Source organism: Falco punctatus (genome assembly GCF_963210335.1).
Source record: "Falco punctatus genome assembly, chromosome: 8".
Taxonomy (NCBI): domain Eukaryota; kingdom Metazoa; phylum Chordata; class Aves; order Falconiformes; family Falconidae; genus Falco; species Falco punctatus.
The window spans coordinates 48,560,678-48,581,771 of record NC_137588.1 but is presented as its reverse complement, the minus strand read 5'-3'; the positions used below and the strand labels follow the sequence as shown (position 1 = coordinate 48,581,771).

The 21,094-nt window shown below is 38.4% G+C and overlaps 1 protein-coding gene across 1 annotated transcript in view; it reads right to left on the bottom strand.

Annotated features, from left to right (window-relative positions):
- SLIT3 (slit guidance ligand 3) overlaps window positions 1–21,094 on the bottom strand; it is a 529,407-nt gene that overhangs the window by 69,393 nt on the left and 438,920 nt on the right. Inside the window, exons 24-26 of the mRNA XM_080399320.1 lie at window positions 18,479–18,550; window positions 13,705–13,868; window positions 9,398–9,522 (exon numbers count right to left, since the gene is read on the bottom strand). Of these exons, the coding sequence (XP_080255446.1) occupies window positions 9,398–9,522; window positions 13,705–13,868; window positions 18,479–18,550 (361 nt within the window). The remainder of the gene's footprint in view (window positions 1–9,397; window positions 9,523–13,704; window positions 13,869–18,478; window positions 18,551–21,094) is intronic.

Sequence of the window (21,094 nt, the reverse complement as noted above, 5' to 3'; positions counted from 1 at the left end):
TGATAACTGCAAACACAGACAACTTTGTGAAAGGGATACTTCAAACAATTATAGATGCTGCAAACTGAGTGAAGAATGAAACTAACCTTAAAATATAAAATTAATCTAAAATCCTTTTGCAAGAAGGGCTAAAAAATACAGCACTTGGAATTTACAATGGAACCATTTTAAACTCATTTCCTAATTGATTGCACTGATATTAAGAGATACGTAGACAGCTTACACACTGATATCTATATACAGCAGTCTGAAACTCTTTAGTAGATCCAAGTGATACTGTTCCCTTGTTTATGCTCTTTCTGGCCATGGACATAATGGCTAAGCCTCAATCTGGAAAAGATGTAGATGACGTTCATTGGCAAGGTCAAACAACTACAAGAGCTGGCAGGGTGTATGTTAGATCCATCTGTTTAGGCATATATACAAATTATTTGGCAAGGCATGGATAATACCACAGTAATTTTGGATCAGATTGCTTTTAGATTGCCAGGTGGAAGTTAAAAGATTTTGATCATCTGTTGTTCACAAAAATGTTGTGACTCCTCCTTCTGAATGCAGACCTTGCTGCAGACATCCATGCCTTGGATGCCTCTAGGTCAGGGCACTCACAGTGATGATGAATTAACTATTTCTCTTTAGTCATCTGCCCCAATGGGGTAATAAAAATGTACTGTCTGAGGATTGCTGTTTGCAAGCCAATTAACTTAACATGAAAGAGTTATTAATGTCATCCATTTCCAGTTGTGAATAAAAGTTTTAAAATAAATTTGAACCTACCTAGACAATTCGGATTTCTTTTTTTAGTACAGTATTGATTGCACAGCTGTACTTACATTGACAAAGTTGCCTGCTGCTCACGGGTGTCATGACAAATACTATTTGCTCAATGGCATAGAAGCTAGATTATGAAAAGAAGATACATTGATATTGTTTTTGCTGCTGCCCAGCCCCCCACCCCCAGCCATTTAGTTGATTTAACTCCCTCTGAAAACTTGCAGTGTTAGTCTCTGAAGTAAAAATACAGATAATGGTTATTTATACCCCGGCATCTTCAGCACTGCACAGTTATCTTCTATGCCAGTCTAGCTTCATCTGGCACCTGATTAAACAATAATTGGGTATGGCAGCAGCACTTCTTAGTGACTTCCTTGTCCTTGTTAATAAATCACAATTGTCAATTTATACCAAATTAGGCAAACTCTGCTCTCTTAAGCCTCATTTTATTTAAATCAGAAAGATTTATGATCCTCCAGGGTATAATACACCTTCCATTACCTCTGTAGCTAGTAATCAAGAATATGCCTGTCAAAGTCATAGTGCAAGGATTCATCATATTATTTTTTTAAAACTGTAGTTCTCCTATGAGTATGAAAATTTAATTCTCAGTGGACATCTGAGGTTTATTTTGTAATTATATTAATTACCATGTAAATCCTGATTGTCCTTCTAAACCTCTCCTTACATATGCACTTCGGGTTTCAATGGTCTTTTGGGCTTTTAATCAATGGCAGAAGATATGTCATTAATCTATCACAGAGTCAATTCACAGAGCACATATCTGAACTGAGCCAAGAGTGCCAAGCTTGATGGGGCAGGTGCTCTAGAGCTTCCAAGGTTACTCGATGAACTGGCTGATGCAGACCATGGTGTGAGTGTTTTGGGAGATGTAGAATAAAATTAGTGACACTGAAAATAGTTGATTTTGCCCAATCTTGCCTCTGTACATTAAATCCAACCCAAAATATTTGATGTAAAAAGGACATTGAATAGTTTGTATGTAGTCGCTAATTCAACCAATATTCATGAATGAGTAAAATGTTCACAGTAACTTCAAAACACTTAATGGGCCTATTTATTTCAGAAAACATGTTGCCCTAACAACGAAACTTTCCCTCTCAAGCTATCAAAAGCCGGTGCCCCTTTATTTTTAACATGAACACTGTAGAGAAAGCTATGAAGACTGGACATTTGTATAGAGAACACAATTCTTATTAATAAGAAATAAAGAAAATATAATTGTTGTATTTTAAACTTATTGCTCAAGACAATTAACCTTTGCCTATTACTTAAGCTATTGAATGCAGCCTACACGAGAGAGGACGGACACATTACATGCAGGAACCCAACGAACCCTAACATGAGACAGGACTTATGTGATTATCTCTCCAAAGAACTCACTAGATTTCTGAAATAGAGCTAAAGATTCTGGAAGAGTCACAGTCCATTTGAGTAAACTTTTGCTGGTGCATTCCTGTCTGTTAAGGATGCAGGCTTTTGGTTTGGAAGAGTTCTGTACTGGTAACAGGTCTCACACCGAAGTACGTGTTGTATCAACAACAGTGCCTGGATCATCTGTTTTGCTTGTGGAAGCTCTGTAAAGCTTCCCTACAAGGCTGGCCAGCTCAGAGATACCAGCAATCCTTTCCAGCATATACCAAAACCATCATTTGACAGTGGGTTGAACTGTGTGTGACAGGTAATCCAGACAGGGAGCAATGTTTTCAGAATCAAGCATGCAAATGAATTGCTCAGACTAGTGAAGAAATCAAACATGCACACATGCCCGCTATGATAACGAGCAAGAGCACAACACATACTCCAGAGATGTTCAGTACAACGAGGGGACCCCCAGGGGGCTGTGGAGGCAGGTGCCTGCCCTGCACCAGCTCAGTGCTGGAGCCCGACACCGTCAGCAAGGGAGTGCCAAAAGCTTTGCTACAACTTTACCTACAGTGTACATGCACTTACCCCTACACAGTAACCTACTAATTCTCAAGCTGGTCTGGTATTATATAATTTCTATTAACAGGCAAGGGTTTAGTCTCACATGACAGTTTTCTTTTCAGCTCAGCCTGCTTACAGAAACTTCATCAGCTCTATCACCCCCCAAAGGAAAGGGGAAAATAAGGCAATTAACCTCCTAGGACAACCACTGTTCATGTTCCTGAACAACAAAAGAAACTCAAAAGCTGTATCATCAAGTATAGTCAATGCCAAGAAAGCCTCAAGGATAATAGATGACAGACAATCACAAGAAAATCTAACAATGACTTTCAGCTGTAACCAACTACTTCAACTGATTCAATTATGTGGAAATGGTGGGATGCAGAAAATTAAGAGCTGGTTAAACAGAACTTGATTAAGCAGAGTTATAGCAACCAGCAATCACCTGAAAGACAGACAAACCACAGAGGAAGAAAAATTCCTATTTAGCGTAACAGGACCAGGCAAATATAAAAACAAGAGCCTGAAATTCAGACTAAACACTAATAAAAAGTTCTCCTTTAGCCTGGGAAAAGAAAGATTGGGAGTCTTGCCTCTTAAGGCATTTAGAACTAAACCAAAAACCCAGTAGTAAAGACAAAAGGGGAATAATCTACACTGACAAAAGAATGAGTATGACAGTGCCCACCTGTGGGTATGGCTTACTGTTCACCTTAACTGCTCATCTACTTCTTCTGATGCAGCACTGAACAAACACAGCACATGCCTGAAGCTGCTCAACATCTGCTTTCTTGTTGGCCTAACAAAGATGGAAAAACTCCTTCAGAGTTCTTTATTGTTAAGAGTCCTCATTAGGGCATGCCACAATACATTACTATGTTTTTTATAGGACTTGTGGTGGGTGCATGCATGCCTCACCACCTTCAGCCAGCAACTGTGGCAGTAATCCCTCCTTAAGCCTTTCATTTTTATGCTCTTCTAGATGTAAATCTCCATTTTCTTTAGACCTACTATAACAGAAAAAGCAAAAAGAAAGAAATGCAAGTCTGACTGATGCATGGCAAGTTTTTTAGAATAAGCATATGCAGGAAAATATTGTGATTTCTGCAGTTTTTTTCTGCCCTAGGAGCATTATATGAAATTACAACCACCTACTGCTGACACTGGTGTTTGTCCTAAAAATCCATACATAAATATAGGTCTACTCATTTTACATGGCCACCCATTTACCTCTCATCCCTAAAGGCTTTCTGCTTTATTTTACTAGGAGTGGAAAATGCTTCTTCAACATTCATTAATAAGTATTTTAAGATGGTTAGAACAAACAAAAACCAAAACACCCCAGTATGCATAAACACATGCTCCAGCAGAATTTATTAGAATGAAAGCACAAGGCAGAATCACCTCACACAAACTATTTTTTTTCTGCGCTGATTTCTTCATAGGAAAACTTGGCATTGAGCTTACATTCCACTGCCTGTCCCCCCAACCCTGACACTGGGGGAGGAAAGAGGCCAAGACAAAGTAACACATGAAGGCAGAGATGTTTGCTTTCCTTTCTCACGTGGATGAGGGCAGGCTGGTTCAAGGGCTCCTTCCAATTTCTCCTCCTTTTGCACTTCCAACTCAGGGATTTATTTTGTGCACTGAATGGTGTATATGGGGACTTACATGCGTATGTTAATAGATCCAAAGGAACAAAAGCATGGAGTTACATTTCCAAACACTATTAGCCTAACAGTCTAGGCATGGACTCTCACACAGCTTGCATGCAGCGGCAGCCAAACTCTACACTCGGTTGCATTCATACAACCCCACCCAAAGCAGCATAACTGAGAAACTGGCCCATTGGAGTAAACTTGACGTTCTTGGCCTTGAGCTGTAAGAGCTGCCCAGAATATTTGTACATGAGCAAACACTACCCTATCTATGTTTTAAGACCAGTTCTGTGCTGAATATTCATCACACAACCGTCATTCTAGGACTCTGACAGATTATTCATGTGACCCTACAGAGGTATAGCTACATGGCAAAGCGCAAATCCAGCAACTTTCATTTCCCTGTGCTCTAAGCAAATGCAAGCCCCTGTGCGCCCTCATGAGCAAATGACCCAGTCAGCAGAGCCCCGAGTCATGCTAATGGTATAGGGCCCATACCGATATAACCTGCTTATGAGCCCTTATGAGCAGTCACAGCTTCTGCTTAGCTGCATCCATCCACTCAAGTGCTGGCACATCGGTTTTATCTGTGTACAAGATGAGACAGACACAAAACCCGTGTGTCCCAGAGACACTCTGCTCTGAGATTCTCAAATTCTAACGCTGTTTCCTGTTCCCAGGGCTCAGAACCTGGCGCAGGGGGCAAGGAGGAGGAAAAACCAAACTCGTAGCAGAACTTTGGAGCCAGCTTCCTCACTAAATATCATTCTGGCTTCATGATAATGCCTCCCACCACAAGAGTCTGGCTGCAAAGAATACCGTCTCTCCAAAGCCCAAGAGCTTTACCCAGGATTTTTGCGATTCTATCTGTCATTCTGGGTGACTGGTGAAACTGCTTGAACCCTCAAGATACTGCAGTGCTGCTAGAAAAGTCAAGACACTGGCTGAACTCAACAGGGAGGTGAATAGAGATGGATAAAATTTACAGAGTAACTCTACCACAGACATGCACCGGTACCTGTTGCTGAAGTGTGGGATATGTGCTATGCCAATTATACCTCTCTTCACTTGCCATTTCAGACAGCTTTTGGTAGCAGCAGAATGCAGAGCTGACAAACACCCTGCAGCCCAACAGCTCAGGCTCCCATTTATCTGAGCAAGCAAAGATGCTGCGGCGCTGCCTAGGCAGGTACCACATTTCATATTCCAGGTTGGCAATGGTCTTTCATTTCAGATAAAACACAGATGTATTTGAAATTCTCTTTCCCCAGTTCTACAACTATTTGGAAGAAAGAAAATTATTCTCCTTCATTTGTTGTTACCTCGGTTTTAAGGAAAAAAAATGTATGAAAGACAAAAATCAGCCAAAAAATCCCAAAGGGCATTTTCAGAATACAGCAATGGCAAAATACACAAAGTGTTGGTTTCCCTCACTTTAGTTTTTACTTCAGCTATTTAAGTAAATTCTTTCTCAATGGCTTATTGATTGCAAGTTTGATTATTCTCTTGAATTCTAACAGCCATAGACTCGATTTTACAATATCAATGGGAATGCATAAAAGCCACACACTCTGCAGGATAAATGAATTAGTACGGTACCGTTATCTATTTACCAGCCAACAGCTGCACTCTCACACACTTGCACTGCAGGTGGCCAGCAGCATTTAAAGCAGAAGAAAGCTTCATTTCTCTGCCTGTAATCATACTTCACAATCTAAACCACACATATTATTTAAATAATCTTTCAAAGAATGCTATGGAGAAGAGAGGAAAAAAGCCGCTGGATAATTACACCTATGTCTGTGTTTAATATGAAAACACAAGTTTCATAGCATTAAGAGACGTTTCCTGCCAGCACTGGTGACACCCTGGAGCTCAAGCTAGTGCAGCCTGCAGCCGCCGTAGGTGGCACTCTCACACCGCCTCCTGCCGTCTCTGGGGCTTTGTCCCCAAAGAACATCTGCAAAAGCACTGTTTCAACCATGGCTTATCTATAGCAAACACATTCATCACGCATTTTAAGGAAAGAGCAGCAGCAAAGATGGCTATCAGCACACAGCCTTCCCTGTTCCTAAGCGAGTAATCTGTATCTCTGTCCTCATCAAACACAACTGCTCGGCCCACTGGCCTCTCAGCTCAGGTGGTCCATGAGTTATCTCACTTTTAAGTTTACTCAAAGCCATCACGGGCAACATTACAAATTGCTAAAAGCCTCATAAGGTGTAAATTCAGCAGCAAAAACATTTTTGTGATCATGAAAAATAAGAGACTGAGTCATCATCAATGTGATAGTGAAAAATAAGACTACAGGCTTTTGTGACTACAGTTAACTGTAGAAGATTCCATCAGGTACCAGTATGGCAACTGGTAACTTAGGTGGCTTTCTGCTACTTGGCCTACTTTTTTTTTTTTTTTTTCTGGAAGACTAGCGTGAGCATAGGAAACCAAGAAAGCAGTGTGTAACTGTCTGTCCCTTTCCAGGGAACATGATAAAGCCGTCAGCTCATTTGAATGAACTTCCATTTGAAAAAAGGGTGGGTTTTTCACTTTATTGATGCACTCTTCCACACAGGATTTTTTTCAAAATCTACATCAAACAAGGAAAAACAAATGCTGAGAGGGCAGATTTAGGGCAATTTATCAAGGTCTAGGAAATAGCTTCCAGATGGATAGAGCTGTTTGGTGCTGGCTGGTGAGAAGGAAGCAAGGTATTGTTATTGAATTAGCATGAATCTCTGGTGGAGAACTGCATGGTAGATAGAGTGCTCCTTTCATATGGTTTGCATTTGGACCTGTCATATTTCATTTTTACTCAAAAACCTGTGGTAAAGACACACAGTTCTTTTTTGCTTATTAAATTTCCACCAATTCTCCCTGTGCTGTTATCCAGTCAGTATTTTTAAACTCTGCTCTAAGTGGCATGCTTGGGTCTGTTTGCTCTTTGCCATGCTTGGATGACAGCTTGGTGCTTACAAACTCACAAGTGGTTTTAGGTTTTACATTGACACAGTGAAATTAACTGAGAAAGTGCGTGAGGGAGGAGAAAAGCTGGATGCTCTATGAGATGCATAAACTGAGTCACTTGAAGAGTTTATCACACCTTTCTAAGTAAAACCATGCATAGAGGTGTAATGCACACTAGAAAGTGATTGCCAGTATAACTAAAGGATTATTCTTGATTATTCTTCTTAATAAATCCTCCCTTTGTAAACATGTCTTCCAGCAGTATAAATGCATCTATACTAGTGCATTTGCTAATACAGAAATACTGTAAAACGCAAACAAATTAACAAAACCCAAAGAACCTAAAGGCAGAAAAAAAAGATATGCTCATAACCAACAAATTTCTACTTTGAATAACCTGGATAGCTATTCCATGATACCTGCCTTATAGAATAAGACATACACACGGAGTTGTGTATTTTTCTGCTAGTTTTGAAAGCATTTACTTTTCAAGTTATCTTAACAGCCCCTAGTACCCTCTGAAGAATTTAATCTAGTCTGTTAAACATCAAATTAAAATGACTGTTCTTCTATTAACTTCAGAAGATAAACAGCCACAGTTTCCCTCTTTGCAAAGACAAATCAATTGTTACCAAGTACTCAGTTTCAGTTAAATGAATTTTTGACAATGTGTTCTTTTAAGATCCTAGAAAAGTTGCTGGTTGATATGCCAATGGTAGAAGGATTTTTAATGAGAGGAAATTTCCAATAGCTTATTTGATTACTTAGGAGAGTTTTGTTATTCTTGAGTACTAGGTGTGTGGGCATTGAGGTGAAATAGAAGAAATAAGCTCTACATCTTCCCTTTTCCAGTGTTTCAGGGATCTACCACAATTACTCTGTTACCATCTGGGATGTATCCTAGGCAAACAGAGAGGGGAAATGGTGATATTATCAGAACCAACATAATTCCTAAATCCTACCTGAAATGTAAGACATGGATAATTGTACTTACTTCCCACATGTATGTCTGGTTTTGCCCTTCTTTTTTTTTTTTTTTTTTTCCCCAGTAGCTCTTATTACTCTGTCTTTTATAAGCATCTGCTTCAACTGACCAAGACTCTGTAACAAATATCCAATGAGGCAAATAGAATCACAGTCTACAGGATGCAACCTACTTCTTTGGCTGTAACATCCGATCCCCCCCAGGCTATGAACAGATCATATGCCTCATTTATTACTTATACTTAATCCTTCAGCTACTGAGTATTGAGCTAGGTTTCCAGTTATATCAACTCTGAAAAAAAGCCTTGGTAGCCTTAAGCTCTCATGAGGCAGTGTTAACAATAGGAGTTATACATCATAACCGAAGAAACTGCATTACTCAATGACATGAGTTTCCAATTTTCAAATGTGTTATCAAGAAACTGACACTGCATGCTCACATTGCTTGGCATCTACAGGATTTCACATTTGCAGATCACTCCATGGACATGAGTGCTCAGAAGTTGGAGACAGCTGAGCGAGTGGTTGTGTTTGATCAGTGATCACCTTTCTGCTGATCAGTCTGTAAGATGGATGTAAACCAGCAGGTATCAACAATCTGGCACTAAATTGGCCCTTAACTCTCATCTAAACTGCCTCCTCTTTGGCTTGGCAGCGTATGAAACAGTTATCTTGTTGCTGGCGAAAGAAAATAAATTAAAAGGAAGATAAAATCAACTTGCCATTTTGTATGGATCTCTACATCACAGAATCAGAGAATGCCAAGGTTGGAAGTGACCTCTGGAGATCACCTAGTCCAACCACCCTGCTCAAAGCAAGGTCAACTAGAGCAAGTTGCTCAAATGATCTGTATAGTCACAGCACAGAGAGAGAAAGAAATGCCTTTCCAACTGCACAGGATAAAATCTGTAGCAGGGCACAGCTGAAAGGTCACATACAACATGCTTGAGTAAGGGATCTTTTGAGCTCCATTGCCTGTAAAATCGACTTCTCATGGTACAACAATTAAGAAAACAGAAGGGATGGGGAACGCTACTGCTTTTCATGTAGTTAATTTGTAGTCATACCTTGAAGCCAAAAGGGCAAGTACATTGATAAAACTCCACTGGATCATTGTTGCATGTCCCATTGTTCTTACACGGGTTGGAGAGGCAGGGGTTACACTTGGACATGACACTGATATCTACCAGCTCTGGAAAGGCAAAACACAGTTTATTAATAGAGACCTGGATTACAAAATTAATACTTCCCACACTCACACGTACATTTTTTCCTAATGCAGCATTCGTCCTGTATTGGCACAAACGCACATGCTGTGGGTGCGACTTTACACAACAGCATGGGATTCCCAGGGATCAGAGAGGTTTTAAGTACTTAAATCAAGTGCTAGGCAAGTCTGATGATGCTTATATTCTCCTGGACATGCAAACATCAGCTCTGAACAAACATGTTGGGAATCTCCAGAGAGTGGGCTTATATATATATATATATATATATATATATATATATATGGCTTTCTGCAATTTTTCCTTCTCTCAGTGCTGGAAATTCTGCAATAGCAACCCCCAGGGAACTATAAAATGACATTTCTATGTTTCTATGGCTGGTAACAAGAATGAAAGTGCAGATGCAACAGGAGAAATAAAAAACATGCCTAAGAAAGATTTAGTCAGAGGCTTATGGGAATATTTAGGTGCAAAGTGTTCTACCATCCTTTATTTTAACAGAGTTCAAAACTTATTTTCTTCCTGTTCTGCCCAGAAAAATGACTATCAACATTCACCTATCTCAGGAAAATGCAACAAAGATAAATATGCAAAGATTTAAAGTAAATACATGTTACCATATTTAAACTATTGAATAATCCATGTTTTTTAACAGAACTCTTCCAGAGAAATAGTGATATTTGTGGGCAAGCAGGAAAAAGAACACAGACCAAAGAATATTAAGTACATTTGGAGTACCAAGTCAATCAATATTATATTGTTGAGATTTTACAGAAAGCTAATTTAGACAGTTATATTTACAGTTAGAGAAACGGGGATTTTGAAATGGCTACATTTTGCATATTAATGAGTTAACAGCTCTTACACGTAAAAAAACCAAACCTAACATTTTCAAAGGGCTTAAATTATATCAGGCAGTAAAGATCCTAATACAATTTTATTTCATTTTTAAGGAAATACATTTTAAAATAACTTAAAACAGGTCCTGTGCTAATCAGAAGTGGGCACACAGCTTCCATTATTGCATGACAAATTATGAGATGGAGTAAATTGTGAAACATCCTGAAAGTGAAGAAAAGAAGCTTATACTTGATGTTAGAGAGAAGGTGGAGCTCTAGAAGGTTACCAAAACTAGGGATTAAAAAAATCCCTTTCAGTCAAGGATTTGCTTTGGATCATCCTGTATGAGATATAAACCTTCATTATTAACTTTGAATGTCTGAACAGCACCAACAGGGGGTAAGAACATGACAGAAATGTTTACCAAGGAGTCTTAGCTGTAAAGCACCTGTAATGTGAATGTTATACCCTTACACTTTACTGATGGTGGTGTTATCAGGGCCACTGATTGCAGTGTGACATGCAATAAAGAGTGAAAAACACACAAGAAACAACAAATCCAAGAAATGAAATGAAAGACTGTTGTGGTTCTCTTCTATCTTTGCATTTATGTCTGTCTAAATGCCATGCATGTTTTTAACTTGGAGTTAGGACAGCAAGACAAAATAACATCTGAATTTCTGGCACTGACTGGGTGGAATGTGACATCTCTGAGCTACTTTTGTCTTGAAGGTAGAATACATGAAGAATATATGAAGGTAGCTCCTCAGAGAGCTCATGAGACAGGCAGCAGTGCTGCTTTTCTAGATTTAGAGGTCACTACGCCAGATTTTGTTCTATTATTTATTTATTCCATAATACTCACGTACATTTTCCATTTATTCTTATGGCGTAGATCAAAGCTAATCAATGTAGGAGCTAATAAGAACAGTGTTAGTTCCTAGCAGTTAAGTAGTTCATTAGTTTGCCCTTGTGGATTTGATTTATAAATCCATATAGCAAAATGCCCTCAGCCCAGCACATTCCTTTCCTCTACTGCATAACTAGGAGGACAATTTAATAAAAAGCAGAGCTGAGTGTGCATGACTTGCACATTACATACTTTTATTTTCTTGGCTCTGCTGAGACACAACTTTCTGCTCAGTCACAGGCTAAGAACATAATTTTAACAAAAATAAGTGAAACTCGACTCTGTTTTTTTATGTAAAAGTTACTGGAGGTCACAGAGGACATCTATGGACTACACTTATAGAAGGATGTCAAGGTACCGAGCCCAGCATGGGCTCACTTCTGCAGCAATGTCTCAGGCTTTCAGGGAGATTGGGGGGTTCAGCCCACCCTGAGCTCCACACTAGCAACTTGAGCTAGGACTGAATCTACACAGGCAGAGTACAGACATACCCTTGGACACTCCGTGTCACCCCACAGACAGCCTCATTCTGCTGACAGGCACATGTCACAGCTACAGCTCAGCGGTGAGAGGGCAAACAGGTGCAGGACAAACCCAGGCTGCACCGTGCCCTGTCACAGCCATGCACATAGCTCCAGCCCAGGGGAAACCCGCACTTGACATCATCATAAATCCTTTTGCTTTACCATAAAAAAGCATCACTGATACACAGACGTAACAGTACAAGGCATTGGATCTTAAAGATGCACATGGGAAAAGGATTCAGTTACACTACCAAATCATGCACTGTTTTTTCAAAATGTGGGTGTTCTGATGAGAAAAGGTGAATTTTTCTAGGGCCTGGAGCTTTTCACAGTATACTGCCACTCATCCAGACCGTTAAAAGCTTCTGCTTGTCCAAAAGCCACCTCCAAATCAACACTTTTTTCTCCTTTCCTATTCAGATAAGGCAAGCCATGGAGACAGCTGGGATAGTAGAAAGCCCACCACCAGCTTTCTAGTGGACCAAACTAATATTTACATAACAAACAATACAGCTGGTTTTAATAGTCTGGATCATAGGTTTACTTATCTCAAGCCTAAGAGTTGCTTGCTTAGTTTTGAGAAAAAGAATCACAGTTTCAGAATGAAGAAGTCATCTAGCTTCCCTTTTTGGATTAATTTTCAGACCCTGTTTAATATATTATTTTCTTTGTTTCATTTTGTGTGAACAAGTACATTATTCTGTATTTTTAGTATTTAGGGTATATTTGTACTTCACATTTGAGAGACTATTAGGAAGTCTGTAGTTTTGATAATTAGAGTTCTGTTAGTTTTGAGACTGACATTTCAAAGTAATTAAATTATAAGGTTACAGTTATTAAAGATGTATTTGAAAAGACATAAAATTCAGCTCAGGCTTGGGAACCTCTGTTCTAAACACACCTCAACACCATCATTTGTTTGTTCAGCAGTTTAATCCCAGCCTCTATAAAATCATGCTGCCAAGCAGTACTGTAAATGTGCACGGCACTCTGAGACACATAAAAACAGGCTTTATGCCCTCATTTCCATTTCTAAGAGAGGCTACTGACCCACCTTTTCCACCTTAAATATAGCTCCATCATCACATATTTGCTGGTAACCTCAGTGAACCTCCAAAACTTTTTTTACAATGAGAACATACAGGTATATCCTAACCTACATTCAGTAATAAGCAACTTTATCCACAAAAAAGAGTGCTCCTTACCACTTGTCTAACTGCTCTCTAATGCAGCATACTTCTGTCATTGACTATGCTTCATCGTTAACAGCTGCACCTCAACCCCTTCCTGAAGGAATGTACACTGTATTCAGACATGAAACATTTTCCATAATGTACAGTTTTTGATACAGAGCTGATGAGGAGAGTTTGGAGATATTCAAATAAAACTGTACTTTTGGTAAATACTTGCTTTCCAGAAGAATTCTCAGTTTCTCAGTTTTCAAGTAAATGTACGTAATAACTAGGGTGCTCTATATTTTCAAAATAACTCTTATTTTACCAGAGATTTCTTGGGTAGGTAGACGGCCAAAACCAATTTATTTGCTCAAATAAGTTCTAAAAACATCCTATATGCTAACTTGCCATTACATAATCTGGTGCGAGCTACAGGAATACTAATGCTTTTGAGGTTTGCTGGTTTTCCTTCCAGTGGTGCAGTTAACTGCACTTTGTGGAAGAACACTTGAAAATGCAACTTGAATTGTCATCATCACATTGTAATGTGATGGTTCAGAGAATGAAATCCAAATCCAAACCCAACTTCCTCCGCATACTCACTTTAAAACAAAACAGCTTTCAAGAATATGAGAATGAAGCACTGTATATGTGGCAAAGCAAGAGGACAGACCCAAGAGCCTCCCAGCTCGCTCCTACCTTTGCACTGGAAGTGGTGAGTTGGTGTTGTAAGCAGCAGCCTGTCCGCCATGGTGTCCGGCCCGCTGCAGCGGGCTATGCCTGGCTCTTTGTACCCTGCCTTCACCCACTCGGAAAGCCAGCGGAGGTTGCAGTCACAGTGCAAAGGGTTGGTACCTAGAGCCCTAGTAGTGTAAAACAATTAACAGCAGTTATTTTGACTTGCAAGCAAGACAATATCCCTGATGTCATTCAGGCACATATTATTCTACGTTTTTACAAGAATGCTTTACTTGAAAATGTTGGAAAGATCTTCTGAGTATTCAGGAAGTTTTTTAGATTTATCTCCGCCAGTTTTCCCACTCTTTTCCTTTCTTCCCATCATTAGTTAGGGAGGTTGTATAAATACCGAACAACCAATCACTTTTTCAAACAATAAATCACTTTTCCAAACAATTGTGCTTGAGCAATGTCACCAGACATATTGCTTTCATCAGATTTATCACGCTGGTTTCTTTTATTTAAGTCTTTGGCCTTCAGGAGCATAATCTAACAGTGAATTGTGTAATTTAGTTTGGATCTGATGATCATGTTAATGCCTCCTCACCATGAAACATACACAGAGGATACCCCTAATTTTGAAACTGCAACCTGGTGTCTGAGCAGCTTGTTTATACATTTGAAAAAGCTTTGAAAACACATTTGCTGGTTAACCCATCACTTGAGTTAGGTCATATGGTAGAATTAGATGCATTCACATAGTGTAATTATAATTCACAGAAATTTTCAATATTCATGGAGATCTATCCAAAAGAAAACAAAACTTATTACCTTAAATTTAGGTGCTACCTTGGCTCATTTATACTATTTTTTCTGTTAAAGAAAGTGTCTTTACGGGCAATCAGCCAATTACAAAGTCCAGACTTCAGAAAACTCTGTTTTAAAATGATTTTTGAAGGTGTGAAGAAATGCAGGTTGGAAGTCTAAATTTATTTTGCTGAAAGTAAATGTAAAGCTTTAGCTGTAAAACACCTGAATTGCCATGGGAAGAAAATTAACTAAATAAATATTAGCATACGGAAGAGATATTAAAGAAACCAGTAATTCAAATTTGGTTTTAGACTTTACTATTTCTGCATATGTTATAAACTATTTTTAAGATGGCATTTTAAACTCAAGCTTCTTTCAAATAAAAACATATTAGACAGGATATTAAGATAGAAACCCCAGTAAATTTGTTGATAGATTTCTATTGGAGTGACTAATGAACCCACTGTGCCCTAGACAGATTCATAATGAGAGTTCATAGGTTCAAACCCTGTCTAGGGCTCATTCATCAAAATTAAATGTGTAGTACAGAACAGTATTAAAAAAAAAGCCATCCATTCCTTCTGTAAATCCATTGCTTACAATGGAAAAAAACTACTGGGTTGACTTTTTGACCCTGTAACTGTGATCAACTGGCTCACTTGTCCAAGGTCAAACATAATCCAGCAGTGAAAGTTGGACCGAGAAATTAACTTTAGCGTTGAGTAACTACCATATATAAAAAGGGAGTGGGAGGACAATGGAAAGCTAGTAACCATATTAATGAATTTTTGTAAACTACATTAGCTGCTGTATAGGCACTAGAAATGATTACCAATACCATTATTGTACAACTGCAGAAATTATCACATGTATCTTTCCGTTCTTTTGTTTGTGGTTTTGTTTTCGTTTTTTTCTTCATTTCTAGGAACTACAGTGAATTCTTGTGTTTTCATTCATGAGTTCTAACATACTGTCTCTACTTTTTTGCCCATTATAGCAAAGTATTTCCAGAAGGTAAAAATATCTTGTGCTGTAATAAAATACCACCACAAGCATTTTCAAAATGTTGTGCAGATATTTCTGTTCAGACCATATTTTTTTTTTTTTGAGGCAACTTAGAATAAAGTGAATTAAAATAACTCTAGCCATGATAATGTGGATAAACAGAGGAGGGGATAGCTTATTTTTATAGGTAACTAACACAAATCTGAGTAAAGATGAGATGATTTAACAGGATTAGGAATCTGAGCTGTTGATCGAAAATATATTTGACAGAAATACCTGTTGTGCCCAGCAATACTCTAGGGAGTCCCTGGAGGGCTGAGTCGTCAGTTTATGTGTGGGCAGTGTCTGGGAAACTGAGTCAGTTACAGAGTTGTGTGTAGCAGTGAACAGAGAGGGCAGCAAATTCAGGAACTGACTTGAGCAGGTCTCGGTTCTACTCCAATGGATTTGGGGTTCTTTTGAAGTATTGATATATGTGATCCTTCAGTAGTGCTGTAACATTTTTATCATTGCCCTGGACTAAACGAGTTAGTAGAGTCATGGCTTAAATAGATGACTGTATGATGGAAGTAAATAAAGCAATACATAGTAAGCAAAACGAGTGTGTGTATACCACATACAAACCTTCCTCTGTCTTTAGTGAGGTATACCAGCTACACAGTTTGTCATCATAGTTACATTACAACAATCTGATGTTTACAATGGGAAGGAAATTTGGTGAACATTTTCTTGTAGGCTTTAAACAGTTATGGAAAAAGTGATTGAAGTAGCTAGATCTCAGTTTTGTTCTTCTTATTACAGACCAATTTAAAGCTATTGCAAAAGACTCAGCTAAAATCAATAGTTTTGTCAATGCTACACAAATATTTCTTTGCCATTCTAGAGGTTAATTTGATACGCTCCCTCTTCCTCTTCCTCTCCCCCCCACCCCCTGCCAAATTGTACTGCTGCAGAAGGCTCAGGCTGATCATCCTGCTCAACACCTTGGTAGTATCGGCTTTCTCCAGACCTAATACCTATCCTACCCTTAGCCACACAGCTTGTAAATTTATCATAAAAGTTTGCTCTCCCATACATTAGAAGTTTGATAAGTAGCAAGCCTTGTATCATTTTCAAAATTATTCCAAGAGCATGCTTTCTCCTTGAAGATCTATATATCAGGAAGAGCTCAAAATGAATTTTTCATTATGTATGACTTTGTTTGAATAAGCATAGCTTTTTCTGGAATGTGAAGAGCAAAATCACTGTGGTTGCTAAAAGTTCCAGAATCCTCTCTAAGAAACTGGAAAGCACAATTGTACTGTAAAATTCAATTGTTCAACTGTGCAAATTACACCCCAGACAGGTCTTATTTATTTTATGGATCCTATTTATTACTGTTCATTTGAGCTTTGTGTATTTTACATTTCTGGCAGCACATATATCTAAACAGATAGACTGCAGTGATTGTATTGGGCCAAAGGGGTTTTTATCACTCCCTAAGGTGAACAGTTTACCCAGGAAAATTGTATCTGCACTTCATTTAAAGTAAACCCTGAGGAAAATCCAAACAAATGGGGCATGATATGTTTATCTCTTGAGTTCTAAAAATACCCTCAGAAGCCAGATTGCCAGTATGGAAGGTGCCACAGCACTTCCAAAAGGAGGTATGGGACTTCAGCTCAGTTAGACTTTTATTCCAAAACAACACACAAAATGACTATACTGGGAAAATGAAGAAGAAATAAATTTTGTGCAAAACGAATATTTTCTCTGACTTAGATACCAAGATGTAAGCTTGAAAGAGAGAAGGTTATTCCTCAGCTGAAGTTGAAATTGCCTAAGTCGCTCACATATGATTTCTGTCCCTACCCATCTGAGATATCTTTCTTTTTTATTGCCCAGACAGAAACGGGGACAGAAAGCTGTTACACAGAAATAAGCAGTCTGAGGACATATTTGCTGTCCAGAAAGTATGTAAAATATGAACTGAACCTTGTGTTCAGGTAAGTATTCTGGAGGGCATGTGTAAGGTTGTAAAGAGAGAAAGTTAGGTATAAACCTTAGGTTAAATGCACACATATCTGTCTGTATGTCTCAATGTGTGTATACATCAACTCACATGCACAAGGGCAGCATCAGAGCAGAAAATATCCTTATCAGCTTGTGAAACTAGTCACTTCACAAAATGACCAAGACACACAATCTTCTTATTACTTGAGGACAATAATCAAGAAACATGCTACACAAAATCACTTTTTCTTTACATTCATTGTCTAATAATGTGAAGTATCACACATTATCTCAGTGAAAAAACATTTTCTGTTCACTCTTTTGGCATCAAGTGTTTCACTTCAGGTTTATATTGTAACAACTGCAGTTATTTGTCTTCACAGTTCTTTCATCAACTTAATTGCATTTAAAAATATCCTGGATCTACACCAATACAACAATAATTTCCTGAAATGTCTGAAATGCGTAATAATTTTTGCAAATTATGGAATGAAGTATTAACGCTGTGAAATGACCAATTTCCATATGATTAAATATATATGTCTGAAGTAGTGATTCATCAACAAGTTCATATACTGACAACATTTCAGTATGCAAAACATATGACACTTATTAGGCAAAGAATTCACATTTGCTTAATATTTGCTCTTTGTGGGAGGTTTCCTGTCTCACTCTCAGACCATAACATACTCTGCATTTCACATAGACAATGCTGAAAAAAGCCTCAAGCACAAAGTCCACAGAAGAGGAAACTGTCACAGTTGCTCATTTGGTTTTCCTTAAGAAAATATTTTGGTAACTAGTAACAACAGGTTCTAGTATTTTTTTATTTCCTTTGAAGAGATGCACTATGAATATCCAGAGCATAATATGGAAAGTGAGCAGGAAAACCAGAAAAGCCATACAAACTTAAATTTGTGATAATATTTACTGTCTTATAAATCTGAAGCCATCAATCAAACAGATGAGCTCGGACAGAAGTACTTACAGGTGGGACAGGGACACCAGGTCACTGAAAGAACCTTCAGGAACACTGGAAATATCATTTCCATGGAGTGTCCTAGAAGAAGAGAGAAGCACAGTATCATCAAACATCAAACCACAGCAGTTTATCTTCTTTCCACAAGTGAAAGAATTGGTGCTTAAGACAGACATTTAATTTTGCTTCTTTGGGAGTTTCTGCATGCTTCACAACTCATGAGCTTCCATGCTTTATTACTTCTACTTCTAGATGTTGGCATTTAAAATAATGATACAATCAGAATTGTTGGTGACTAATGTTTTAAATTAAAAAGGTGACATACTATTTATGCTGTTAAAAGTGTATTGATGACAAGCAGACTCTCACATATAGATGTATATTCCTTTATAGAATTCCATTAGCTGGAAACACAGAAAAAACAGAACAGGGAAAATAGGAACTGTGAAAGTTAAATTAAATATTGACTTTACAGAGATCCTAGGAGAGAACAAAGGTCCATGAGGGCATATATAGCTGCACTTTCACATTCTAGCTTCCCATTCAGTAGGAAATTCCCTTTACAGTAGGAAACACCTATTCGTGTGGTATTTTTAAAATCTGTTTCAGAAATACATTTATGCTACCAGGGAAAATGCTTGAAAATAGCTGGTTTAGGGCATTATTCACCTGGCACAAAGGAACTAATGTTCTTCTAGCAGGGTTTTCAGGATCCTTGTGAAAGGGTTCTTCACTGTTTCCAGGACAATTTAAGCAGCCACTTTCTCTCTTCTCTAAGAAATACATTTATCTACTGTGTATTAGGTATGTGTTACATAGGCAAGCATAAATGGAAAGATTTTTCTTGCACCTTGTAGAGCACAATACTTATATTCAAAGTGGCAGGCAGAAGAGTAAAAGATCATTATTTCTGATTACCTGTGGTTTTCATTGCAATTGCAACTGAAGGCCCTGCTACAAAGCAAGGCACCAGCACTAGAGGTTGTGACAGACAAATAGAGAGGAAGATCACTTCTTGCAGCACCAAGGCTATGATCAGACAGGAGAACATGCAGCAACAAATGAGTGTGCGGGAGGGCACAGGATGCTGCGGGTGACAACTGCATAAAAACTATTCAGAAAATGTACCAGAGAAAACACACCACTGTGTAAAGTTTTATTTCATAAATAAAATCAGCTATTCAGCTTCTGCATCCTCTGCCTCACTAGAAAATCATGTGGCAAAAAAAAGCACAGATAAAAATATTTATAATTTATTCTAACTTTTCTTGTTTGCGTGTCACTGAATACTAGTTTACTACTTCACATAGTAACAGACAGAAAGAATTTGTAAGAGCCAACAGGAGTCGATTCCACTGCATCTTACTAGCCGTTTGTTCAACAAAAGTTGGTAGAAAATGTGCAAAGGAAAAAGACATCAATATTTTAAAATTACATTTTCTTTTGCACTTCTCCCATGAGCTGGTTAAGTTATAGAAAACTGCTGTATTCTTTATATCCTCTTTCCCAGGTCCAGGAATTATTGTCAGTGCTCCAGATGTGGCAGAGGAGGGTGGAAAACAGAAACCTGCTGTGTGTCAGTTTTGTAGCAGCTCCTTCCCTCGAGTCATTTATTTTCCAATTTACCTGGTGATTTGCAGAACACAGCAATCACATCTTATTTTTCATTTCTGTGACTGTACAGATTCTCAAAATGGTGCACACTGAGTTTATTTAAAACAAACCAAACGTCTGGGGCCACAGAAATACACAACAGCCCCAGAGGAAAATGAAAGCATCTCTTTTTGCACCCTTTCTTCCCTAACACCACTATAAGCTTCACCAGGATCTACATGATGCCTTATAATTCCTAACAATTCTACCTTTACACACCCTTACACCAGCATACACACAGCAAGGAAAGCCTAACTTGCCGGGGAAGATACACCTTCGTGCTGCCTCCTATGAGGCTGGCCCTACCGTGGGCTGTGAACTATCTGAGCATAAGCAATGTTACTACGATCACATTTCACAGCTGCTCACTGCAGCTGCAATTTCTATCTTATTGTACTGCAAAGTTTTTCTGCAGAGCATGAAATCACAAAAGCTACAGCAGAGTTATCCTGCTGGCATCTGTCTCCAGTTCTTGATGCCAGTATATTAAAAACTTCCTCTTCCAACATCCTGATTCTGAAATTTTCTTTTAATCATACCTAGATTTTGGCTATTAGTAATAATACTTGGCATATGTAAGGATGGATCTCCAAGCAATTAATCCAAACAGGAACAGGAAGGATATGAGCTCCCACACAGTAACTCCAGATAAAGCACTCACTAATTCTATACAGAATGACCAAATGACTGAGACATACCCCACAGCTATTAAATAAGTATTTTTGTTGCTATGAGGATGCAAGATCAGACCTGGTCAATAACTTGCCATCAAAGTTCCCTCCTTCAATGCAATGAGCATATTTAAATTAGCAGCCACTCATAATGACCTTATATTCTGATCTTTTAAACTACTTAAAGACATGCAAGACTATTCTCTCTGAACTGACAGCAGAACTTGTATTTATCTTTATGTCATATCAGTTGTGTTTACACTTTGAAGAGATGCATTTCCTTTCTAGAAGTCTTGGAAAC